Below are 27803 nucleotides of genomic sequence, written 5' to 3'. Positions count from 1 at the left end.
GAATGAAACCACCTTAGTTTGTGATTTTAAAAAATAACATCCAGTTGAAGTGAATGAGTCACAATTAAGAGTCCTGTAATGAAACAATGCTGGAATGCATGTGTAGCGCAAGGATCTCCCAAAACAATTTTTCTATTTCCCTTGCCACAGATGCTACCTGACCTAAAAATTTCCTTGTTTTTGTTGTTACAGATTCCTATTATCTGCAGTTTTCTTGCATTCAGTCTGTTTAAGACTATTCATATTACTTTTTCAGGGAATTTAGACATAACACTCAAGTTAAAGTGATGCTCTTTGCATTTAATCAAATTTAGCATTTGTACAAGAGATAAAGCAAGCATCCAGGTCAAAGGCCCTGCTGACAGGCAAACTTTTTTTGACAGTTACCCAAATTAAAAGTTTTTTTGTTTTTTTTACATAAAATACCTATTTTCATTTACATAACTCATTCTTTTGCGTACATTAAACTTTTCTAGAACTGTACAACTTTGTTACAAGCCAACACGCAGCTTTCTTTCCCTCCCCATACATGGAAACAAAATTTGCTCTCAGTAAGAGTTCCTCTGCAACAATACATTTAACATCACTTTGGGAACTTTCCCAAAACTTGCAACCCTAACAACGGAAGCGCTGAAGTTTGAAGAAGCGCATGTGATACCATGATACTCTGGCTGCTTCTCATTTCAAAAAAAATTGTAGTTTAAAAAAAAATTAATTAATATATATTTTAAACAATTTTCTTTAACACAGAGCTGTGTGAGTTATTTCGGGTTTTAAATACATAAAACAAAAGATGGGAAAATAGGCTATACAATGTTACCGACTAACAAAGGTTGAATGAAACAGAGGCCACCTGGCTGTAACAGAACAGCAATCTCCTGACACTTTCCACCCTCGAGGAGCTTAATAAAATCCTTTTGTTTTAAAGAGTGTTTCTTTTTAAAAACTTGCTCTTTGAATTTGAAAGTTGCTGTTGAGTTGTCCCCTTCAGAACCGAGTAGTGCATTTCTTGACCTTCAGCCTTCAAGTTAAAGTCAATTTTATCTCCTCTCTCCAATCAGTGGCGTCGCATTTTTACTTTTCGGACTGGACTACCTGCTACTCCACCTTCACCACTCTCATCATCTTCTTCATCCACACAATCATGCGCCTTTCGCCAGTAATTTTCTGTGGTACAGTCACTCCTCCTGCGATGTTTTGGTAAAATAACAGATCGCCGATTCTCCTCCTTGTCCATTTCCAAAATCCTAGGCCTTTGTAAAGGAAGCAATAGAACCAGAGTCAGTTTCTGTCATACCACAAATTGATGGCAAGTGCATTCAAGAGTTAACACACTTCTAACCATTGCTTATTACTTTAATATCACAAGTTGACAACACTCCAATCAACCGATTATCAAGTCATACAAAAAGCAAATAGGTCCTTAGACCCAGCTTATCCATGCTGACTGTTGTCCAGTGAGCCAGTTCCACTTTCTTGCATTTGGCCCACAGCCTTCTAAACCTTTCCTATCCATGTACAGATGGCTTTTAAATGTTGCTAATGTGCCCTCCTCAATCAGTATTTCCAGCAGTACATATCAAAACACACCATCCTTTGCATGAAGCTGTCCCTGATGTCCCTTTTGAATTTGTTGCCTCTGATCCTAAACCTATGCCTTGTTTTTGCCACCACCTTCCTGCAGGCAACAATATGCTCTTTCACCCTGTTCATGCCCCTTGTGATTTTGGTCATTCAAGGGAACAAAGTTCTAGTTTATCCAACCTCTCCTAATAGCTCACTATGCCTCGCACATTCACATCCAAATCATTTGCGTAAATGACAAAGGTCACAGCACTGTCCCTGTGGCACATCAGTAGACACAGGCCTCCAGTCAAAGCAACAACTCTGAACTATCACTTTGCTTTCTACTATTGAGCCAATTATGAATCCAATCCCATTTCCCTCTGGATCACATGATCTACCTGCCATGAATGACCTGGTTAAAGGTCTTGCTAAAGTCCATAGACAGTGCCTTTAAAAAGTATTCACACTCTCCCCCCCCCCCCCCAAAAGAAGTTTTACACCGTGGATGTAATTTGGCTTTATTTATTTATTTATTTATTTATTTATTTTAAACGCCTATCAATAGAAAAAGACTTTCATGTCAAAGTGATCAAGATTATTGTGTTTTATATTTGTAATTAATTGATTGCACAAATATTCACCCCCTTTAATACAACAAACCATCACCGCACATCCAATCGTTCTTAGAAGTCACATAATTAGTTAAATGGAAATCTGTGTGTCGTCAAAGTGTTTCAATTGATTGTAGTAAAAGTATGCCTGTATCTGGAAGGTCCAACTGCTGGTGAGTCAGTATCCTAGCAAAGACTACACCAAGATGACAAAAGAGCACTCCAAGCAACTCTACAGAAAGGTTATTGAAAAGTGCAAGTCAGGGGATGAATACAAGAAAATTTCCAAGTCACTGAATATCCCTTGGAATACAATTAAGTCAGTCATCAAGAAATGGAAAAAAAATATACCTCAACTCTAAATCTGCCGAGAGCAGGCCATTCTCAAAAACTGAGTGACTGTGCAAAGGGACCTTTGACAATTCTGGAGGAGTTACAAGCTCCAGTGGCTGAGATGGGAGAATGGCAAAAGTGGCCACTGGTTTAAAAAAAAACTCACTTCAGTCTCCTACATGCCTTCTGGCAAACTCTAGCCAAGATTTCATGTGAAACCAAAATTGAGCTTTTTGGCCATCAGACTAAACGCTGTATTTGGAGTAAGCCACACACTACCCCTACTATGAAACATGGTGATGGCTGCATCATGTTGTGGGGATGCTTCACTGCAGCAGGCCCTGGAAGGCTTGAGAAGGTAGAGGATAAAATGAATGCAGCAAAATACAGGGAAGTCTCGGAGGAAAACCTGATCGTCTGCAAGAAAACTGACTTGGGAGAAGATTTGTTTTCCAGCAAGACAATGACCCCAAACATAAAGCCAGAGCTACACAAGAGTGGCTAAAAAACAAAGTTGATGTCCTGGAGTGGCCACTTCAATCCAATTGAGAATGTGTGGCTGGACTTGAAAAGGGCTGCCCGCTCATGACCCCCATGCAATGTAACAGAGCTTGAGCAGTTTTGTAAAGAATGTTGAAAAACTGTAGTGTCCAGATGTGCAAAGCTGATTAATACCTATCTACACAGACTCAAGACTATAGTTGCTGCCAAAGGTGCAACTACTAAATACTGACTTGAAGAGGGTGAATACTTATGAAAACAATTATTTTGTGTTCTATATTCATAATTCATTTAGATCACTTTATAGAGATCTGTTTTGCTACCTGTTTTTAAAGCAATGCCATTTTGGCCATTCTGGTCCTCTGCATTTACTTCTCACAGTTTCCCACAGGTCCGAGAATGTGCCAGTCAGGCCCTAGGGATTTATTCACCTTAAGGAAACTTCCTTCCAGTCCAGTTTGATAACAGTTACATTCCACTCAATGCAAGATACAACAAATTTCCTTCCCCTGATAGCATAGGGAAAACTTCCAAGCACAGCACAATTCCCCAGTGTGTTCCAGCATACAATCTCTCCCCAATCAACACAATTCCCCTTCCTTCCTACCTGTGTGCAGCATCTGGATCAGCCTTCCGATGGGATCTTTTCTGTTTCAGTAATGATTGATACCGGTCACTATTCAACTGTCTGTTGGACATGTGAACTGGTAACAGTGAGCTAGTTAATGACTTTGACTCCAAACGTGGTGCATCCGTCCTTGTTCTATTGGAGAAAAAGATGATTTTATAAAAACTAGCAAATCTTACCACTGAATACAAATGCACAAAACTACTGCACATGCAGTTCAACACATCTTTGCTCTTATGCCACAATCTTCATAAGCAACTGGGAATTAGAGCTTAAATAATAAGTGAAATAAATGATTAGTGCACAAGAGGTCGATGTTCAGTAGAAAGAAAGGTGACTTATGAGAGTGTGTAAAAGATAACATTGAAGACAATAACAAACTGAGAAAAAGACACTGTATGCTGAGATTATTAAAAAGTTTTTGCTGCTGTTTCATAACCAAATGCCTAAAGCAGAGTTCCCAACCTTTATGCCATGGACATATACCATTAAGCAAGGGGTCTGAAGTCTGAAATATCATCTACCTGAAATGTTAAGTTTGATTCTCCCTCCCTACACATTTGCTGCTTGCAGTTGTGTAGAAAGCACAATCTCCTGCACCCAAAGATTATTTTTCTGTTCCCCCATTCCAGAATTAAAACCAGCATTTAACCATACACAAACAAAAATAGCATTAAAGCTACTACAACAAATGAGAAAATCTTACTTTCGGAGTATGATAACAGCTCTTCGCTCCCTGATATCTTGCGGCCGAATACAGTGAGTGATTTCATCTGCTGCATAATCACTGGAAAGAGAGAAGTCAAGAGTGAGTGGATCCAACCATAATAACCAACATGTGAAATAGTTGTATTTGCACAGAATACTATACTGCATATTGATTAGCCAGGAAATAATCATTATTTACACATTTTGTTGCACAAAGCCACAAATACAAACTGGCACAAAAAAGGTCATGGCATTTTGTGCAGGCCACAAATGAACATGGAAATTCTAAAGATGTTTTAATATCTCACATTTGTCTTCAAATACAAGTGTATACTGTAATATCTTGTGACAAGTATCAATTATTGCCAATATTTACATACTGGTTTGAATCCAATGATAAAGTTAGGAAACTGCAAGATACACAAACTAACATGTTACAACAGCAGACACTGGTCAGAACTAGCTTATATACAGAAGATTCTAGAAAGTGTAATCACAATCTGTCCGGAAATAAATGTAAAATCTCATGTACCAAAGTACAGAGGATGAGAACTGGTAAGACATCTTAGCATTGCCAAGTTCTACAGGAGGAACACTTAGCTGCCTGTTGGTAGAAAACATTAGCACGAATATCTAGGTCGGTAGTAATGAGAACAGCAGCAGCCTCTCACACATATGGAATGAACAAGAGAGCATTTATGTTCTACATGTCCATGCTGGCTCTTTGATGCAGCAACCAATTAACCCTACTACATAGTTCTCACCATACTACCTGGCCTCTTCTCTTATCAAGTTTCATATTCACCTCATGTTCAGTTAACACATTGGTTATAGTATAAAACCAATAGTCATATGAAATGATTTTTCTAGCTTTCCACTGCTGTTTTTGTTAAATTGCTGGCAAGTGCCAGCAAGTTCAAGACTCCTGTTCAAATGAATTCTCAAACTTACATGTCATGCTACATTGGGAGTTTCCAGATGCTAGAGATCCCAGAGGTCAGTAATGATGCTTGAACCTTGGTACCATTTCCAGCAGGGAGGCTGGGGAATCTGCCTGCTGAGTTTGTGTAACAGTGAAAAACAAGTTTAATTATCTTAGTGGAGTGAAAGCTATGGGGAACAAATATCAGCTTATGATTTTTAAAAATTAATGTTGAGAAATTTTAATTTAAAAATGTTTAATTGATTTTAATAGGTTCTTAATATTCCCAAATGCCAAGGACTTCAGAAGCATTCAAAATTATTGATAAATTTGATAGCTGTTCAGGGTAAACCATACAAAGACATTACATCATACAGGAGTCTACTGTCACACAAAACTTCACTACTCCTAATGGGAATGGCATTTTCTAGTAGGTGAACCCTGGTTGATCCACAAAAGGCCAATATATACTTGCCACATGGCAGATGTTCACACTGCACCAAGTACTGGTCCCATTAATTTATGTTGCTTAAATGTTATAGAACTCAAATGCTGAATTTACACCCTACCAACAAAAACCCAATTCTCCTTACTTGGTATTAAAATTTCATTAGCTTAAATAACATATCTATGTTTTCTTGTTTTTCTTTGCTAAAGCAAGCCAGTTTCAGTTACCAAATTCCTTTATGACGAACAAAATACAATACTCGTGATCCAACTAGATTCTACACATGGTTCAACATAACCTTTAATTTGTGCTCAATTTCACAAATGAAGCTACATTTAGACCAGCTAAACACAAACACCTATGTCAGGATGCTGTTAATCAACTATAGCTCAGCATTTAATACCATCCTTCTCACAATCCTAATTGAGAAGTTGCAGAACCTGGGTCTCTGCACCTCCCACTAATTGGATCCTCTACTTCATAACCGAAAGACCACAGTCTGTGCAGATTGGTGATAACATATCCGCTTCGCTAGCGATGACATGTTGATAACATATCAACACTGGCGCACCTCAGGGGTGTGCGCTTAGCCCACTGCTCTACTCTCTCTATACACATGACTGTGGCTAGGCATAGCTCAAACACCATCTACAAATTTGCTGGCAATACAACCATTGTTGGTAGAATCTCAGGTGGTGACAAGGGGGCGTACAGGACTGAGACATGCCAACTAGTGGAATGGAGCTGCAGCAACAGCCTGGCACTCATGTCAGTAAGATGAAAGAGATGATTGTGGACTTCAGGAAGGGTAAGACGAAGGAACATGTATCAATCCCAATCCTCAGAGGGATCAGAAGTAGAGAGAGTGAGCAGCTTCAAGTTCCTGGGTGTCAAGATCTGAGGATCTAACCTGGTCCCAACATATTGATGTAGTCATAAAGAAGGCAAGACAGCGGCTATACTCTATTAGGAGTTTGAAGCAATGTGGCCTGTCAACAAATACACTCAAAAACTTCTATAGTTGTACCGTGGAGAGCATTCTGACAGGCTGCATCACTGTCTGGTATGGAGGGGCTACTGCACAGGACTGAAAGAAGCTGCAGAAGGTTGTAAATCTAGTCAGCTCCATCTTGGTATCCAGGACAACTTTAGGAAGTAGTGTCTCAGAAAGACAGCATCCATTATTAAAGACATCCAGCACCCAGAGCATGTCCTTTTCTCACTGTTACCACCAGGTAGGAGGTACATAAGCCTGAAGGCACACACTCAGCGATTCAGGAACAGCTTCTTCCCCTCTGCCATCTGATTCCTAAATGGACTTTGAAGCTTTGGACACCACTTCACTTTTTTAGATATACAGTATTTCTGTTTTTGTACATTTTTAAAATACAGGTAGTCCCGAGTTACGAACGTCCAATTTACAGACAACTCATACTTACGAACCGAGGAAGGAGAATGTCATCCGCCATTTTAAGTCGTTGCCGTTGACATTGTGTTGAGTGTGTAACCTTGTATTTGGCTTAAATTTTTCTTAGCAAGATTCACCCTGACCCCTCTTCCCCCCCACCCACCCCCGTTCCAGTCAGCTGGTGTGCAGTGAGATCAGCACCAGGCTCGAGAAAGGAGTTTCCCGAGTTCAATCCAGTGACAGACTGCTCCCGTGTTGGGTTGATGCCGATCCAGTGACTCCTGTACCATTCGTGTCGGGTTGATGTTGAGCTCGCAACTCGACCTCGTAAAAAACATTGCCATCTGCAGTGTAAATTCCCACACGGAATATTAAGGAGGATCTAATACCCAAACCCAGCACAGCCCCCAATTGTCCCACTTAACCTGTCTCAGTGCAGTGGACTTTCAGACCCAGCGGACCTTGGGACCCACTGCCTGCAATGTTTCTGTTCCATTGATGGGAAGTGATCGTGATTGAAAATAAAGTGGAAATAATATAGTGTTTGGAAAGAGGTGAAACACCATCGGTCATTGGAAAAGCGTTAGGCTATAGTTGGTCAACAATCAGAAATTTTTTTAAAGATAAAGTGAGAATAATGGAGCATGTGAAAGGCCCTGCCCTGATGAAAGCTACACTTATTACTAAGCAACACAGTGGTTTAATTATTGGAATACATACGTTTCTTAAGTGTTTTATATGTACAGAAAGGTAAAATATATGCTATATACTAAGACAAACGTTTGACTAACTGACGCTAAATAATACCGGATGTACTTGTTCCGACTTGCGTACAAATCTGACTTAAAGACTGACTCAGGAACGGAACTCGTTCGTAACCCAGTGACTGCCTGTAATCTATTCAATATTCAATTGATTTACTTGTTTATTTATTATGTTTTATTTTATTTATCTTTTTCCTTTCTCTGCTAGATTATGTATTGCATTGAACTGCTGCTGCTGCTAAATTAATAACTTTCACGTCACATGCCGGTGATAATAAACCTGATTCTGATTCCTGTACCCAGCTGGAAGCCTGAGAAGTGTTTATTTGTCATATATGCTGTATATATGTGACATATGACCATATCATCATGATATGGTGATGCTTTTCAGCAGTAGGAACTGGTAATCTGGTCAGGATTGATGGGAAGATGAATGCGGCTAAATACAGAGAGATCCTGGATAAAACCAGCTAACCTCTGCCAGAAAGCTTAAACTGGGGATGAAGCTTGTTTTTCAGAAGGTCAGCAACCAAAAGCACACTGCCAGCACAACCATAGAGTGGCTTCAAATGAAAAAATTTGATGTCCAAGTGGCCTAGTCAAAGTCCTGACATTAATCCGATCAAACATCTCTGACAAGACCTTAATATTGCTGTCCACTGCTGCTTCCCAACTAACCTGCCACAGCTTGAGCAATTTTGCAAGGTGGAATGGGCAAATCTTGCTCCATAACATTGTTGAAAGCTAATAGGCATCCAAAAAGACTACTGCTGCAAGAGGTGGTTCAACTAAGTCCTGAGCAAAGGGGGAATGAATACTTCTGAATTTTTGAATCAATGGTTAGGGGGAAGAAGGCTGGGAACTGGGGTTGAGGAGGAGAAATAAAAAGGATTAGCAATGGTTGAATGGCGGAGCAGACTAGATGGGCCAGATGGCCTAATTCTACTCCCATGTCTTACGGAACTGCTGACATTTCGGTTTTTCCATGCTTTACAATGTTCCTTTTTTTTTTAGCTCAACAAACAAGTGATACTTAAATAAAAATTCTTAGTTAAATTGATCAAAATTCCTTATTGTAATTCTTATTTATGAAGTACCTCATACACCCCTCATACAAACTCTTCTCCCTCCTGCTATCTGGGAAAGGGCACCAAAGCATTTGGGCTCTCACGACCAGACTATGTAACAGTTTCTTCCCCCAAGCTATCAGACTCCTCAATACCCAGAGCCTGGACTGACACCTTAGTGCCCTATTGTTTTGTTTATTATTTATTGTAATGCCTGTACTGTTTTGTGCACTTTATGCAGTCCTGGGTAGGTCTGTAGTCTAGTGTAGTTTTTTTTCCTACGTAGTTCAGTCTAGTTTTTGTACTGTGTCATGTAACACCATGGTCCTGAAAAAACATTGTCTCATTTTTTCTTTGTACTGTACCAGCAGTATGGTCGAATTGACAATAAAAAGTGACTTGACTTATTTATATGAACAATAGGTTGGTAGCTAAATACTTCTAAAAGACATTGTATCTGGTTAAGAAAAACCTCACTCAGATATAAAATCAGTGACAGAAAACCAGTATTGTCTGAATTTGGCAGAGGAGTTCCAAACTACTATTAAAACCCTTTTAATGTGAATGTTCCTAACTTCACTTAAAGGGATTAGCTATATTTGGCACATATACATCAAAACAACAAAACAAAGTGAAATGTGTAGTGTTTTGCGTAAACGATCAGAGTCTGAGAATGGTGCTGGATACAGCCCACACTTGTCACCTTACTTCCGGTATCAAAACAACACACCCATAACTCACTAACTCTAACCGTACATATCTGAAATGTGAGCAGAAACTGGAACCCCCGGAGGAAAGCCATGTGGTCACTGGGAGAATGTACAAGCCCCTTACAGATAGCAGCAGGAATTGAAACCTAATCAGATTGCTGGCACCCCTGAAAGCGCCTTTGATAGGCCTAACACTACACCTGGATTCCCAGTCCACTTTCAAGACCCTTAAAATACCAATAACTCAAAATGGCCATTGTAGACAGAGCGTAGGTGCTTGGCAAAACAGCATCTACACTTGGTCTCATTGATGTAGAGGAGGCCACATCACAAGTACCAAATGCAAAAGGCAATTTAGGAGGAGGTTCATGTGGTTCTTGGCTTCTCTTGGAAGAGCCATTTAGGTCCCTGAATGGTGGTTTAGGGACAAGTGTTGCACAGGGAACAAGCAAACAGGAAGTTGTGGAGGGTGGTCCTTGCAGGATGATGGTAGGATTATGTAGCAGCCGGTGGAAATGAAGAAAATTGATCTGCTGGGTGCAGAAGTTAGGAGATTGAAAAGGAAGGAGTCATCATGAGAGCAGAAATGGAGGAATTGGCCATCTTGAAAAGCTGAAGAGGTGCAAGCCTAGATAGCTGTGGGAGTCAGTGGGTTTAAAACAGATGGCAATGGATAGTTTACCTGAGATAGAGATGCAGAGTGAGGAAGGAAGTGTCAGAAATAATCCGAGTGAATGAAGGCAGGATGGAAGCTAGCGAAGTTGATGTCACTCAGATTCCTGATGACATTAAGTACTCATTAGTTCGACAATAATGAATTGAGCAAACTACCAGAAGTCTTTCCACAAAACTTTTGACCTTACATCATTTACAACGACAACTTGGATCTCTTTTTGTGGTCCACTGAATGGCATCATTTGAGATATCAAGGTATTGCCTTCTTTCACTTGGACAGAATTTGCCCTCTCCCTGCACATTATGTGGGGGGGGGGGGGGGGGAAAGACACTGGACAAACTAAACATTTTAAAACAGCCAGAAGTTAAGTGTTGTAATCTTAGTGTGTACCTTCAGAGTACAAGTCTGCTCTGCCCTCTGGTGTTAACTAATTAGCACTGCCATAGGTTGGTGAACTCAAAAACCACTTTCAACTGTACATCTGAAAACACAATTAAGCACTATCAAATAGAAAACCATTTTTAAAATGTCACAAGTTTGAGTGCTTAGTGAAGTTCAAACAAACTTTCAAATGGAAGTTCTAAAAGGCCAGGTAAGATCAAAAACACACAAATTTCACGTTCAAAGTTAAACATTAAATGAAGCATAGATCATGTATATCAGAGATAAAACATACAAATTGTGTTATGGCATTTTCAATGTTTAAAAAGGCTTGCAAAAAATCAGTAGTTGGCTGAGCATATAGACATTAAGAAAGAGAATGTGTTGGGAGTTTTTGGAAAGCATCAAGTTGGATAAGTCTCTGGGACGGGACAAGATGTACCCCAGGCTACCATGGGAGGCAAGGGAGGAGATTGCTGAGCCTCTGGCAATGATTTTTGCATCATCAATGGGGATGGGAGAGGTTCCAGAGGATTGGAGTGCTGCAGATGTTGTTGCCTTATTCAAGAAAGGGAGTAGAGACAGCCCAAGAAATTATAGACAAGTGGTTGGTAAGTTGATGGAAAAGATCCTGAGAGGTAGGATTTAGGAACATTTGGAGAGGCATAATATGATTAGGAATAGTCAGCATGGCTTTGTCAAAGTCAGGTTGTGCCTTACAAGCCTGACTGAATTTTTTGAGGATGTGACTAAACACATTAACGAAGGTAGAGCAGTAGATGTATGTAGTGTACATGGATTTCAGTAAGACATTTGATAAGGTACCCCATGTAAGGCTTATTGAGAAAGTAAGGAGCCATGGGATCCAAGGGGATCTTGCTTTGTGGATCCAGAATTGGTTTGCCCACAGAAGGCAAAGAGTGGTTGTAGATGGGTCATATTCTGCATGGAAGTCGGTGACCAGTGGTGTGCCTCAGGGATCTGTTCTGGGACCCCTTCTCTTCGTGATTTTTATAAATGACCTGGATGAGGAAGTGGAGGGATGGGTTAGTAAATTTGCTGATGACACCAAGGTTGGGGCTGTTGTGGATATGTGGAGGGCTGTCAGAGGTTACAGCGAAGACATCAAGAGAATGCAAAACTGGGCTGAGAAGTGGCAGTTGGAGTTCAACCCAGATCAGTGTGGGGTGGTTCATTTGGTAGGTCAAATATGATGGCAGAATGACCCTTGGCAGTGTGGAGGATCAGAGGGATCTTGGGGTCCGAGACCATAGGATACTCAAAGCTGCTACGTAGGTCGACTCTGTGGTTAAGAAGGCATACGGTGCATTGGCCTTCATCAATCGTGGGATTGAGTTTAGAAGCCGAGAGGACCTGGTCAGACCCCACTTGAGTACTGTGCTCAGTTCTGGTCTCCTCACTACAGGAAGAATGTGGAAGCTGTAGAAAGGGTGCAGATGAGATTTACAAGGATGTTGCCTGGATTGGGGAGCATGGTTTATGAGAATAGGCTGTGTGAACTCTGCCTTTTCTCCATGAAGCAGTGGAGGATGAGAGGTGACCTGATAAAGGTGTACAAGATGAGAGGCACTGATCGTGTGGATAGTCAAAGGTCCCCCCCCGCCTCCCCCCACCCCAGGGCTGAAGTAGGTACAGAGGAGATGTCAAGGATAAGTATCTTTATGCAGAATGGTGAGTGTGTGGAATGGGCTGCCGGCGACGGTGGTGGAGGCGGATACGATAGGGTCTTTTAAGAGATTCCTGGATAGGTACATGGAGCTTAGAAAAATAGAGGGCTATGGGCAACCTCAGGTAATTTCTAAAGTATGTACTTGTCTAGTACAGCATTGTGGGCTGGAGGGCTTGTATTGTGCTGTAGGTTTTCTATGTTTCTATTGCCACCAAACATCAGCACTGACCAACAAAATGCTTAAAAATTAAACTTTCAAAAACCATGACTTATGTATTCAAGAATTTCACACCTGCCGACTAGATTGCAGATTATGTTAAAATACAGCACTTCATCTCTTGTACCTGGAACACCCTCTTCTCGGTCATGCAGACTCCTGGTCCCTGAAATGTGGGCAGCAAGTGGACAGTGATTGTCAGTAATGTATGCAAACCAGAACACCACAGGATAATCAAATCCTGTAGCTACTTGCATCTCACTTCACATATACATACAATCTAACAGAACATTAAATTAAATCAGTTTGTTCTAATTTGAATAGTTCTGGCCATCCATTGATCTACTTGTGGGAAACTAAATTACCCTGTAATTACAGTGGAGAGCCCAAAAGGTAACACTAGCACTACTTTCAAAATGACAAAAGCAACTGCAAATAAAACCCATTTTATTTTAAATTTGTACAGAATAATTGACAGAAATAAATTTCAGAGGAAGAAATAAAACAAAGCAGACAATGCTCATTTTGAAGTCAAAATCATCCACATCTATTTTCAGTGACACCAAACTATGACAGCTTTCTTTAGACTTGGTATGAGTGGGAACTGTATTCCAACTTCAGTATGATCCCCAGAGAAACAATACAAAGGAGAATGCAGAAACTGAGATTGGAGCATCACTACTCAGAGATACTGAATGGCAAGAGAGTCAGCGAAGAATACCATTTCCTCAGCATAGTACAGATAAAGATACAAATACATTATCTAATGACTCAGCTAACTAGAGGGGTCTTTCAACAAGAGAGATTTCCTGTTGTCCCAGTACAGAGACATAGCTTGCTTGATCCAAGTGGCTAAGTCATCCAACCTTGTATTAATATAAATAGCAATGAAGACTGGGAGGTGATTATTTTTGCACTACTACAACCTCATTGTGCAGTGTGTTGCTTCCCCAAAGTGCTCATCAATAACGTGACTATCATTGCAACTTACTTGCAAATTCCTAGGTGTCAACACTTGAGGATCAATCCTGAGCCCAATGTATTGAGGCAGTTGCAAAGGCGGCATGACAGGAGTTTGAGAATTGGTATGTCAACAAACACTTGCAAATTTCTACAGATGTACCATGGACAGCATTCCAACTGGTTGCATCATTGACTGGTATGGGAGGGTTGCCATTACACAGGATCAGAAAAGGCTGCAGAAATTCGTAAAAGTAGCCTCCCTAGCATCCAAGACACCTTCAAAAAGTGATGTCTCAAAATATCAGAAACCATCATTAAGGACTCCCATTACCCACAACATGCCTTCTTCTCATTGCTACCATCAAGGACAAGGTACAGAATCCCAACGACACACACAGATCAGGAACAGCTTCTCTTCCACTATCAGATTTCTAAATGGACAATGAGCCTATGAACACAACCTCTATTTTCCCCCTTTTTGCAGTACGGGCAGTTCCCGGGTTACGTACGAGTTCCGTTCCTGAGTCAGTCTTTAAACCAGATTTGTATGCAAGTCGGAACAAGTATATCTGGTATTATTTAGTGTCAGTTAGTCAAACGTTTTTCTTAGTATATAGCATATACTTTATCTTTCTATGCATACAAAACACTTAAGAAACATATGCATTCCAATAATTAAACCACTGCGTTGCTTAGTAATAACTGTAGCTTTCATCGAGGCAGGGCCTTTCACATGCTCCATTATTCTCACTTTATCCTTTAAGATTGTTCCGATCATTGACTGAATGTAGCCTAACGCTTTTCCAACGACCGATGGCATTTCACCTCTTTCCAAATGCTTTATTATTTCCACTTTATTTTCAATCGCGATCGCTTCCCATCAATGGAACAGATACACTGTGGGCAGCGGGTCCTGAGGTCTGCTGGGTCCTAAGGACCACCACACTAAATTCCCCGGGTCCGAAAGTCCACCGCACTGAGACAGGCTAAATGGGACAAGTGGGGGCTGTGCTGGGTTTGGGTACTGTGTTTGATACTCCACAATATTCCATGTGGGAATTTAAACTGGAGGGGGCAGTGTTTTTTTTTTAAAAACGAGGTCGAGTTGCATGCTCGACTTTAACGTGGCACAGATGGTACGGGAGTCACTGGATCGACATCAACTTGACACAGGAGCGGTCTGTTATTGGATTGAACTCAGGAAACACTGTTCTCCAGCCCGTTGCTGATCTCACTGCGCCACCTGCCAATGGGGGGTGGGTCAAGGTGAATCTTGCTAAGAAAAATTTAAGCCAAATACAAAGTTACACATTTAACACAGTGTCAACGGCAATGACTTAATGGCGGACAGCGTTGCAAACAGACTTAAAATGGCGGACGGTGTCCCCCTTCCTTGGTTCATAATTTGTCTGCAAGTCGGATGTTCATAACTCGGAGACTACCTGTAATCATTTTCTCTTTATATACACTTATTGTAATTTATAGCTTTTATTATGTATTGCAATGTACTGCTGCCACAAAACAACAAATTTTTTGACATATACCAGTAATATTAAACCTGAATCTCCATGAATCTTTTGGCAAAGGTACTTTACAGCATATTATGGATCATTTTGGAGTTATGACATTATGGAGAGCAAAAGTATACATGACCTGTCATGAACACCCATCTTCAGGAAATAAAACCTGTACAATTTAACTTCTAACTGATACTTTGTGGCTAATGAAACTAATCATTCTGATTTTGTCATATTGAAATTACGCAAGGCAATAAGTGAATGCTCCTGCTTACAGTATGTGTTAAAGATGCATCCCTGTAACTCAAGGTATAGTTTAGGTTGGTTGTATATCCATAGAGCCATCTTTCAACACTAATAAATGGGGAATATGTTGGGTGTCTGGCTTTTGGAACAGACAGCACTATTGAATATTCAAAGGGGTTTGCTTGTTGAGATGTACTGTCACTGTAAACATGCAACTCTGCAAATTTACCCACCTAGTTTCCAAATGTTAAAGCAACTGAAACTGCAGTTGATCTTTTATTGTTGTATTCAAGCATAAAACAATGTGTCAAGAAGAGTGAGATTTTCTTGGACACTCTCTCTAAGGTGTTCCTTGTGAATAAAGACATTTATATTTTTGTAAGTGTCTATGTGGCTCAATTTTAGACAGTCACAACACAGCATATGTTATCAAAACAGTTTAGGTTTGAGCCCTTGTCCATGTTGACTAGGATAGGAAAAATGAGGAAAATCAAGCCAGTTACCTTTGCTGTCTTTGGTTCATACTCTAAATGAGCATGACCTATATGGTTATATACAAAAAAAAGAAAAATATGGTCTTCTGGCTCATTTATATACAGCCAGGTGATCATAAAAGATTACTGTTGGAAATTTGATATATAGGAACACTTGTGCAAAGAGAAACAAATGTAAAATTTCAGGTCAATGACCTTTCATTATAACTGTAACAAACAAGTTTCAATACATACAAGAGCCAGGAAAAGAGAGAAGAGAAAGGCTACCATTTGTCTGGAAGTAAACTTTCCTGCCCACCTGCTATTACAAAACCTCACAGGGTGATCAAAATTCATTTTGAACACCACACTTATTAACTACAAAATTAGCCTGACGATGAAATGCAGATGGGTGAAATAATTCCTAGATATATTATAATTTTGAAGATTTCAGGTTAAGTAACAGCTAAAATATTACTGATATTTATGATATAACACTTTGCTCTGTCAATAATACTTCTTACTGAAATTGCTTTCAAGCTTTTTACTTTGCTAATCTACATTGTGACCAAGCCTGAACAAAACCTCCATAGATACTGAAATACAATGCCCCACCCCACTCTCAAACATTGACCCTTTCTAAGATTCCCCTTCCCTTCACCTTGCAAATATTAGTAAATAATTCAATCCCTTCCCACGACTATGTACTATTGGGAAGTCTTGCCACAAATACCAACACCCTAAATAACCCTCTCAGACTACCTGTAAATACAAAATTCCTTCTGAATACTGACATGTTGCCAGGAGCCCCAGGCAAGTACAGGTTCTTGCTCAAATATGCTTTGTACAAGATAGAGAATAGACTGAAGAATATTACCAGTAGCTCTCCCTTCCGATAGAGATTGTTTATTTTTGCTTACAAGTCCCTCAACACATTCAACTTCAATCAATTCTGATGTTTTTTCCCCGTTTACCACATCTAGTGTTGCTTCTCTTCTGAATTTCATCACGGGACACGGCTGAAATTCTAGAGAACTGGCAAATGGCCCACATGGAAGATCTCAGAATAGACACCTGCTTGAAATAAGTCACCGCGTGACTAGCAGCAGCAGCAGCTGGTTCCTTTAATCAAAGATGTTCTTTCTAGAAAACTGCTTTAAATCAAGAACATCCTAGAATGACCTAAACTACTTTAGAATAAAAGTCTGAAGCAGAACATGGTAACATATGTAAACAAACTATTATACATAAGGCTCTTTCCTCCTACACCTCTGCCACTAACCTTTTCCTCTAGTCCAAATATTTAACAAAATTTCATCATTCTAGATATCAGGACTGATCTACTCTTCAACCCCAATTACAGGTGTTCCCCCGTTTTTCGGACGTTCGCTTTACGTCAACTTGTTGTTACGAAAGACCTACATTAGTAACCTGTTTTCGCTAACAGAAGGTGTTTTCACTGTTACAAAAAAGGCAGCGCATGGCCGAGCAGCCAAATTCTTCCCCCGGAACTACATTCTATCCGGCATTGCTTAAACACGTGCCTGTGAGCATCTGTGCTTTATGTCGATTTATTTTGTACATCCATTAGCAAGGTGTGTTCTAAGGTATCGGAAAAGCCTAAAAGAGTGCATAAGGGTGTTACACAGCGTAAAACTAGACATAATTAAGCATTTCGATCGTGGAGAATAAAGTAAGGACATAGTTTGGCTAAGGAGGCTGGGTTTCTGGAATTTGATGAAGATGATGTTGAAGAGGTTTTGGCATCCCATGACCAAGAACTAAGAGATGAAGAGCTGATGAAGAGGAAAGGATAACAATTGAAGCCAAATGCAGTAGCGAACGGCCCAAAAGTGAAGACACCCAGGAACTGAACGGGAAGTAATTGCGTGAGATTTTTGCTGCGATTGATAACGCTGCAATGATTGCAGAAAATAACTACTTTAATTTTGAAGGGGTACGTAGGTTTAGGGCATATTTGCAGGATGGCTTGAGTGCTTACAAAGAACTGTATGATAGAAAGATGCGCGAGGCTAAGCAGTCAAGCATACTGTCGTTTTTCAAGCCTTCCAAAACAGCCACAGCAGATAACGAAACTCGACCTTCAACATTGAGGTAGGCAGACATAGAAGGTGACCTGCTTGCCCTGATGGAAACAGACAACAATGAGATGACACCCCAGTCTCCTCTACCTCCCACCACCCCAACCTCCGACGACGCAGCCTAATACACCATCATCAGTGTGCTCGCTCTCTTTTCGATTCTGGTAAGTCAAACTACACTGTACATACATTATTTCTACCTTATATAGTTTGGGTATTTTTATGTGTTATTTGGTAGCTTCATAGCTTAAAGGTTACTGGAAAGAGTGCTTCTGCGGGGAGCACTTACGCCGTCTGTTTCTGCCGTGAGTGCTGCAGAGAGCGTTTGCATGAGATTTTCGCTGTGGTGGACATAAGTGGACATAAAAGTATAATGTAGGAATAAAAGTATTCCTACATTATATAGGCTGTATATTTATCAAATCATTCCTGCTTTTACTATGTTACTGTTATTTTAGGTTTTGTGTGTTATTTAGCATGATTTGGTAGGTTATTTTTTGAGTCTGAACACTCACAGATTTTTCCCATATAAATAAATGGCAATTGCTTTTTCACTTTACGACATTCCAGATTATGAACCGTTCCATAGGAACGCTCTACCTTTGAATAGTGGGGCAAACCTGTACATGGATCTAACAAAAATCCACTTCAGCTTAAACTTTCAGTCAACTCAGACTTCGCTAACACAGGCAACTGTGAAGGCCAAGTCATTGGGCATATTTAAGTCAGAGGTTGCTAGGTTCTTGATTAATCAGAGTGTGAAATTTTTACACGGAGAAGGCAGGAGAATGCGGTTGAGAAGGATAATAATCAGCTACCAGGGTATGAAGGAGCAGACTCAATGGGCCGAATGGCCTTATTCTGCCTCTATATCTTGTGGTTATATTATTTATTTCCATTTTCCTGAATTGAGAATGTACAACACAGGCAGATTACAAACATTACTACCAAGAACAGAAATCTTGCTCAGTACAACAGCCTTTAATGAATTTGACATTGTCATCATTGCCCAGATTACAATTGTATAAATTTAACTATTATAGTCACATAACCAAAACTCAATGAATTCACAATTCATGCAATTACATTGCACCAATTTTAACTTTATAGAAACTCAGTTGAGGACTTACTATACATCTTTCTTTTCCCCCTCTACGACTGTCCCTAGAGTACAAATGCCCAACTTATGGACACTGGTATACATGAACAAGCTCCCACAATATTAAATTCAAAAATATGGCGTACATACATTTGCCCTAGTTTTCTGCCTTTTTAAAAAAACTTTTAGTAATCGTTCTTCATCAGTTGTGCTTTTAACAGTATCTATTACAACCGAGGAGATGTGAGTTATTTTCTGACTCGTAAGCAAACTCAATTCATGGACATCTACAAAAACAGAACTTGCTTGTAACCCAAGAAATGATCTGTATGACTTGTACATTCAATGTAGATGCTCCAGTGTCATACTGAAAGCTGATAACTTTACAGTAGCTTTACAAGTTAACTGTTTAGAATAATCACTGTTCATGTCAAAAATTCGACATTGCTTTATCAATTGTTCTTAATGTGCAATCAAGAGTCCAAAACAAAACATCTTTACAAAATTATCTCTTTTGATAATCACACAAAATGGCAATTGTTATGAAAATAACAAGTAGGTACACTTACTACAATTCCTCCAATCTCTCTCCCACTACCATAATGGAGAAACATCAAGCAATTCCATCAACTCTTAAAAATTCAAGGCTGTCCCTCTGAACATTTTTGCAGTTATTAGACTGACTAGTATAGCATCCCTTTTTCCTTTCTTAAATAGTGACAGTAGAAATTTTCCAATCCTCTGAAACCATCTCCATAGCCAAAGAGAAAAAAGTGAGAAGCAAATTCCATGTGGTGTTTTTTTTTAAAAACATGGTTCACTTAAGAGTCTTGGATTTATTTTATCTGGATCTGGGAATTTATCCATTGTTTTAAAATGCTAGTTAGGGTCTTCTGCAAAAATAACAAAAGACAAAGAATGTGTCTTTGTTGGAGAGAACAGCAAAATTAGCTGGTTATTACCCCAACACATATTGGAATGGTTAGTAACCAAAACAAATGGACAAGCCCTACCAAAATAAGTACTTCCCTTAAACGGTTATCAGATCTTTTCATTAGAATATTAGAGGAATAATATAAAACAGGAATTACAGAGACCATACAACACACAAGTGTACTAAGCTAGTATACAGATTCTTGCATCCAATTCTACGCAGACATTAAAGACCTGATCATTTCACTTTCTATTGGAAGATTGTATTCTATTGTCCATTGTAAAACTGTACAGTGCTAAAATGCTTAAGCTAGTCAGGTTATTGTTTCCAACATTCAACAAAGAAATTTATCAATTCCAAGAAATCTATAATCATATCAGATTGACAAGACATATGCCTTTCATGTAATGTGACAATTTAAGGCAGAAAGAGAGCAAGTGCATAGTCACAAGAGAATGGACCAAGCGTTTAAAAAAGGTAAAAAAGGTATGCATGACTGGCTGGTTTATTCTTTGAGGGCTGGTTTAAATTATTCTAAAATTGGCTAAAAATTTCAAACCTTTAACAATTACATAAAACAAAACTGAGATTGAAAGGCAGTTAGCTGCAGACTGATAACATGTGGTCCCCAAGAACTTAGTCTCTGGAAAATGTTTCCAGCATAGGGAACTTCAACTCAAAACTGTTGGAATCTAAGCTGTAGACCACAACAGAGCAGAGAGAAAAAGACATGCAGACATGTCCCTTAGATTAGAAGAACTTTAGATTTATTTAATCAACCTTCAGGAAAAATAAAGAGCAAAATGGAGTCAGGCAGGTGTGGGTATCCAGGATATAGCAATGAAGGAGACACATCTATTGCATTTGCAGTACTGGAGTTAATTTTATGTATTGCACTGTACTGCTCCAGAAAAACAAATTCATTATGCAGGTAAGTGATGATAAATCCGATTCTGATATGGGTCTCTATTGTGGACTGACAGCAGGAGGGGGCAGGAAGAGGGGAGGGAGTGGGAAGCAGAGAGATATTGTGTAACGATCAATAAAGCAATTATTTGGAATCAATTTACCTTGCCTATTGCTTTAGGGTTGGGTGTGTCTGTACCCCCAAACACCCTGGCACTCCTCTGCCCCCCCAACCCACAATATTCTTTGCTCCTGCCAGATTTATACTCTCGCTCTCTGCTCCAGGTTGATAAATAAGGTGCAAACATCTTAGGCACCCTAGCCTCAGAGTGCCAGGAATGTGTTGAAGAGTTTTGCACAGTACTGCAGGTATGAGGTGGTGTGCAAAAGAGAAATGTGGATGAGTAAACCAGCCAAATCAGACTGCAGATTTCAGGACTACTCGGGGAAGAAATGCGGGGGAAGGGATGGTGGGATAGTTGTAAAGGCAAAAAAAAAAATTGGAGTTATAAGGAATGTGCCAGAAGTCCAGGGCGAGTAAAATCAGGGGAATAGAAACTTTGTAACCACAAACTTGAATATCAAAGGCTGTGAATCATATCTGGTAGTAGGATTAACAATATTTTCTCTTGGTTGGACAGGAAACTGGGAGAAGGGGAAGGATCCAGTTGCTGTGATTATGCACGAACCCAACACGGGTAGAAGAAAGGACATTTGCTGAGGGCATGAGAGCAGTTAAATTAACGAGGAGATTATAACCCAAACTAAGTACCAATTGATACAATCTTAAATACACCAGACAGGCTTGGAAAGTCATTTTTGAAAAGTAATTTCATTTGCAAAACCTTGGCTCCGACAATAGCACTAGTAATAGGGAGGTTATCCATATGGACAGATTATAGCTTCAGTTGAAGTTGAGTAGAGCCATTGAATCAGAATTAAATTTAATATCACCGACATCTGTCATGAAATTTGTTAACCTGGCCTGGTAAATCAAATGAAAATATTGTAGACAAGATTTTAAACTCAATATTGGAAGTTGAGGTGGGAGAGTACGCCGGAAAGAACCTAGAAAGCTGAAGAGAAATAGTGAGATGTAGTGATACAGTAATGATGGGGCTGCACAGCAGTTAGTACAACAGCTGCAAGAGTGCAGTTCAAATCCTTCCACTATAAGGATTTTGCATGTTCTCCCTAGAAGCACAGGTGTCCTCTGCATTCCAAAGGGTTAGTCAGCAGTGGGTAAGCTAAAGTGTCACTGGAGGTGTATCAACTCTGAGGGATGCCCAGCATAATGCTCACCGATTTGATCTAATGCAAGCGATGCATTGCACTGTGTGGTTTGACATGCATGCGGCAAATAAAGCCAACCAAAATGTAACAGAAGGGAATAATGTATAACAGTACAAGTTCAGCATCATATATTAAAGGAGTGAAAACAGATTTCAAAGCCAAAACTATAAACTTAATCCAAATACAAGTACAAATTTATTATAGAAGTGATCTGGCAAAGTTTACTAGGGTACCAACAAGAAAAATCTGAACAACCTCTGAAGGTCAGGAAAGCGAGATGTATATTGAAAGTCTGCAACTGAATAAAAAAGGAAAAGTAGCGAGAGTCTTATTGAATGCAGAAGATTCAAGAGGCAAAATGGCCTTCTTGTGCTCCTACTTGTTCTTCAAAAAAAATGAGAGGGAAAAAAAAACACACAAAATACTTCTGGTTTGAGGAAAGACTGCTCAAGATCTGGAAAGAAAATGAATGAAGCTTGGCTTTGCCTGGGGTTCTTCTCTCTCCAATTTTCAATCTCTGAAACATTGCTGAGTTATTTAAAGGTAACCAAGGATATCCAGTGCACGGCACAAATGACCTTTCATCATGTGAGCCTGCATTAATAACCAGTCGAAACACATGGGAAAATTCCAGCCAAGACAGAAAGTCTTCAGCTATCAAGCTTCAAGTGGTCCAGTACACCGACGAAAAAGGAAACCATAGCTGATTCTCTCATACATTGCAGAATACTTCAGGTAAGTCAACATAAACACAAGAGATTCTACAGATGCTGGAAAACTAGAGTAACAGAAAATGCTGGAGAAACACAGGTCAGGCAGCGGTGACCATTTTAGCAGACCAACGATGGATGGTGACATGTACCACAAGAGTGGTTAAAGCAGGCATATTAGCAACACTTAAAAATGATCTAGATAATCCATGGATAGGAGAGGTTTAGACGGCTGTAGGCCAAACATGAGCAGCTGGAACTAGCTTATGCAAGTGGTGTGGATATGCTGAGCAGAAAGACCTGCTTTCATGCTGCAAGACAGCTAGTTGAGTGCAGTTAAAATATTGGCATCTATCCAATAATAGGTAAAATTGCACAGGTATGCCTACTCACAAATAGGATTTATTCAATCCAGCTAATCATCAGCTAGCTTCAAAGTGATGGAAGTGACATCAACAGTGCTAATCTCTAATAATGGGCTCACTGGCTCCAGGTTTCAACACTGCTGAATTCCAGAGATGAGGTGACTGCCTTGAGATGAAGTCAGCACCTTGAGAAACCCGTACAATTGAAATCAATGGTATCAAAACAATGAACGTAGTTATATCTCACGAGAAAAAGTGGAAGGGTTGTAGTAAATCAACCTAACTCAGGATACAGTGCAAATGTTCCTCAATATAGATCATCCATTCAATCTTCAGCCATATTGTCCATTATCTTCCTTTCAGCATAAAGTTCAAAGTTACACTTCCCCAAAACTTGAATGCAGTCCATGCCTGCGTGTAGTGACACCAAGACTACAAGCCTGAACTGGAAAGTGGCAGGTAACATTCACATCACACTAGTGCCAGGTAACGATTACTGAATGGTAGAACAGACTTAAGGGGCCAAATGGTCGTCTGCTTTTTTATACAACTGGAACAAAGTAATCTGTATGGTGTGCATAAGATCCATCAGCCTAAACATCCTACTAATGAACTGTAAAAGCAGAGACCATCTACTAAATGCACAAAGATTTCTCTTTCCTAGCCAGTATTAGATTCCAACCCAACCCCAAACTTTTGTTAGAGATATATAACCTATTAACCTGCTGCCAATTAGCTAATCAAAACACCTTCCAAATGATGACCTTGTCCCATAAAAAAAAAACAACAACACTTTATTTTCCTCCTTACCACCTCAATCTTCACTTAGCAGGGGACAGTCAACTTGACCAATGTAATTTGTGGCATGTCACAGATTACATTTTCACACTCAATCACACTATTATCTGCATTAAATTCACACAACTGCACAGCTGCTATCAAGACTGATTAATGTTCCATGGAAATTACAGGTGATATTTATTAAGTTTTTTAAATTAATGTTTTATAGGGGAACTACTGCACACAATTGGGAGCTTTATAACTAAAGATTTCAAATTTATACAAATAGCAAAACCAAATAATAGAATTTTTTTTTAGCAAGTCAAGTTTTCATAATGAAAATGAACTTCCAGCAAGGATAATGGATTCAATTCTAAATTTCCAGGAGAGAAGTAGATGCAGAAAGACTTCTGACCAAAAGACGATTCATAGCACAAAAACCCAATTAGTTGTAATTTCTGGGTATGTAAAAGGCCGTATGACCCATAAACCAGTACAGCCATGAGTGACTGTGTTCCAACATTATCCACCTACCTTTCATATCTTCCTTGAAAAAAAGTTTAGTTTTAAAAAAAAACTAATTGAACTATCATCTTCTACCTTTTGTGAAAAACTTTTCTTCCCAACTTTGATGCTTATTCTCTTGTTCCAGCTACTAGCTGGGGACATTTTATCTTTTTGATTCCTCTTAAAATTTAATTGAGGGAGCTTGGATTTTATGCTATAATTATGACCATTCCATGAAATACAAATGTAATTAAGATTCTCATGTTGACAACCTAATGAATATGTATTAATTCCAATGACAACACAGCACTCAATTGCTCAGAAATTCTGATGACCCAGCATGAGTCTTCACTTCTTACACAGGAATCTGAGCAGGACAAGTGGAGAAAAGCCTTGAGATCTGGAATGCAGCCAGGAATGGAGTCCAGACGGTAGACTCGATGTGCATATGAAGCACAAGCTTGACCACTGTGGATTCAGTGACACAAGTAGGTTTACAGCTGGAGCAGAGTTTTTGTGTATTTCCTGCTACCTGTAAACTTACCAGGTTTACAAGAAAAAATGAAATTAAACTGTTTTGTACTAAGAGGAACAACAGCCAATGGAGCATAAAATCTACGAGTTGATCACTACCAAAGCATCAATGATGCCTGATTATTGAAGCTTTAGTACATATCCTTTCCAGCTAGAGAAACCCACATGACGCACAATGTGGTCTAAAAGCTTTGCACTGATGAATACAGCTTCAACTCTTATAAAAGACAAAGTTAGATCTGGTTTTCTATCCAAATGAACAAGCTCAGACTTAACTACTGAAACCCATTTTCCAGTTTTGCCGACTTGCTTATTAAATCACCTGTACTGCTTTGTGATTTTGCACCTCTACCTCCTCCAGCTGATATAGAAATTAAGGTTCTCATCACTGGGATGCTCTGCAATTGAACTACTAAGTGAAGGGTATGCACATTAACTGCATTTTAGCACAACCACATTATTGCGAGGACATTGAGGTTTAATGTTTCCTTTGCCTAGGTTATCTAGATTTCAAGAACCACCTCAAAATAAACAGTTGGCCTATTAGGACAGAAATAAAATTTCTTCACTCAGCAAGTATTAAATAGAAAAGTGCCATACAGGTTCAGGGCAGATATTGAGAGATTGTTTGATAGCAAAGACAACCAAAACTAGAAAGTTACTGAGATTGAAGGTCAGCTGTGATCTTGTTGAATGGCAGAGCAGAAACTAGAGGCCAAATGGCATGCTTTCCTTTTGTGAAACTTTGTCAAAGGCCTTCTGGAAATCCATATAAACTCACTCCAGTGCACGAGTTACTTTCACCAAAACAAGATTGCAATTGTATTAGAGAGTCTTAATGAAGGGCCTTGGTTGAAAACACCTACTGTTTATTCCTTTCTATAGATCAGGGGTTCCCAACCTTTTCATGTCATGGACCAATACCATTAAGCAAGGGGCCCATGGACCTCAGACTGGGAACCCCTGCCATAGATGCTGCCTCACCTGCTGAGAACCTCTAACATTTTTAATATGTTACTCTGTATTTTCAGCGTCTGCAGAATCTCATGTTTACAATTTTATTGCTCTGCATAAAGATCTAATGAAACACTTCTGAACTAAAATTACTAAATTTCTTGTAGAAAATTCAAAAAGGAAAATAACTACATGGCAACACACTGTCAAAAAAAAAATCACTGCCAAACAGGCTTATGTTCTTTGATCTTCTGAAGTTACAATAACTTGTAACTGTCCTAATGCAAAAATCTTCATCTACAGGAAACCAAAACCCTACAAATTTACATACCACTGATGCTAGAAGTTCTAAATACCCTACTTTTGGCCCAAATCATGTTTTTGAAAATGTAACAGCACAGACACTGAAAATCTGAAATTAAACAAAAATTAAGGAAATTCTGATGATTTTCGAAACTGAAATGTTACTTGTCCCTCTTTCCATATGCCGCCTGACTTATTTCCAGTATTTTCTTTCTTGTCATTTCAATGTATTCTTCTCCTCAACCCCCCGCAAGCCACACATACCTACAAACAGAAAGCAACGAACCAGCCACGGAATCTTAAACTCTCACGACACACCTCAGCCAGAACAAGGCATGGTCGACCTGAAACTTTTGAAATACACACCAAATACAATGTTATTGTATTTAAGGTTCTCACTCCGACTCACCTGAGCACAGTAACACTCCCTCTTCGGACAGGCAAGAAGTATACTGGCTCTGACACCCTAATGGGTTTGAACTGGAACTTGCAGCCAAAGCAGAGAGCCGAATCACTGAAGAAGGACACGGAAACGATAGGCCTCTCGAAGATGTGGATGGGATCCACGTGCGAGACGATGCAGCCACCAGGCTGGTAGTCGTTGATGACGGCGCTGTTGACGAAACCCTCCGGGATAATGCGGTGATCGACCAGCTTCTTGATCACTAGGTCGTGGACCCACTCAGGGATGTCGTCAACATCTCCCTTGGGATACAGGCGCTCCTGACCGGGGCCTCGCTTCTCCAGCTGCGAGCCGTAGGTGTAGCCTTCCCCGAAGAAGTATTTGTTGCGCAGCGGGGCCCTGTCCACCGTGTGATCACGGTAAATGCCCTTCTCGGCCCGGGAAACCACGTTGTCGATTTGCGTCTCAATCTGAGTGCACTGGTCGGCGGTGAAGAGGCGCACCTGGCGGATGCCCTGCTTCACCCGCCGGGCTTCTCCGAGCCGATCATCGTCGTAGTCGCTGTGATACTTGCCGTGCTCGTACTCCTCGCCGCTGCACGCCCCACTCAGGCTGGGATCACCCGCTTCCGCCTCGTGTTTCCGCTTGCGGCCGTTGTACAGCGCCGCTCCCGAGGCCAGTCGCTGTTTCTCGCGGTGAGGCGACTGGAGCTTCTCCCTCAAGTCTGCGTAGCCGCCTGCCGCCATCTTGGCCGGGAAGGGGCTGGGCCACGGCGGGAGGCGGGGTTACAGGGGCGGGGGGCGGGACCAAGGGGTGGGCCGAACCGCTGACCGCGGCCAGCCACTGCGCATGCTCCCCACTGCTCCCCTTAGTAACCGGCCCGAATTCGGCTGCGTATTCCCATAGCTGGTATACAACGACGAACGCAGCTTAGGTATTTCACATTATTAACGTCTCCCATGAACTAACCGCGCCTATGGTCCAAACTACAAATCCTGAGTTCTGGAATACCAGTAGCTTCCACCCGACCCTCCACATACGCTCAGGCTTCAGCCTATCATCGCACCGGAAGTTCTGCCAACAC

At 40.3% G+C, this 27803-nt stretch overlaps 1 protein-coding gene across 1 annotated transcript; it reads right to left on the bottom strand.

The window, feature by feature from the left end:
- Positions 1-279: 279 nt before the first annotated feature.
- On the bottom strand, positions 280-27803 carry alkbh5 (alkB homolog 5, RNA demethylase). The gene is made up of 4 exons (XM_073060851.1): positions 26726-27803; positions 4346-4426; positions 3619-3774; positions 280-1253 (listed from the first exon to the last, which is right to left on the bottom strand). Exons 1-4 carry the CDS (start codon positions 27463-27465, stop codon positions 1058-1060), a joined length of 1173 nt encoding a protein of 390 aa, XP_072916952.1. The 5' UTR covers positions 27466-27803; the 3' UTR covers positions 280-1057.

Source organism: Hemitrygon akajei, chromosome 11 (assembly GCF_048418815.1).
Source record: "Hemitrygon akajei chromosome 11, sHemAka1.3, whole genome shotgun sequence".
Lineage (NCBI taxonomy): Eukaryota > Metazoa > Chordata > Chondrichthyes > Myliobatiformes > Dasyatidae > Hemitrygon > Hemitrygon akajei.
This window is presented reverse-complemented; position numbering and strand designations above follow the sequence as displayed.

Coding starts and splice junctions, on each gene's coding strand:
- alkbh5 (XM_073060851.1), bottom strand. CDS start 27,465: ATGGCGGCAGGCGGCTACGCAGACTTGAGGGAGAAGCTCCAGTCGCCT. Junction 3,775..4,345: donor GCTGTTATCATACTCCGAAA/GTAAGATTTTCT, acceptor TTTCTCCAATAG/AACAAGGACGGATGCACCAC. Junction 1,254..3,618: donor GATCCAGATGCTGCACACAG/GTAGGAAGGAAG, acceptor TCCTTTACAAAG/GCCTAGGATTTTGGAAATGG.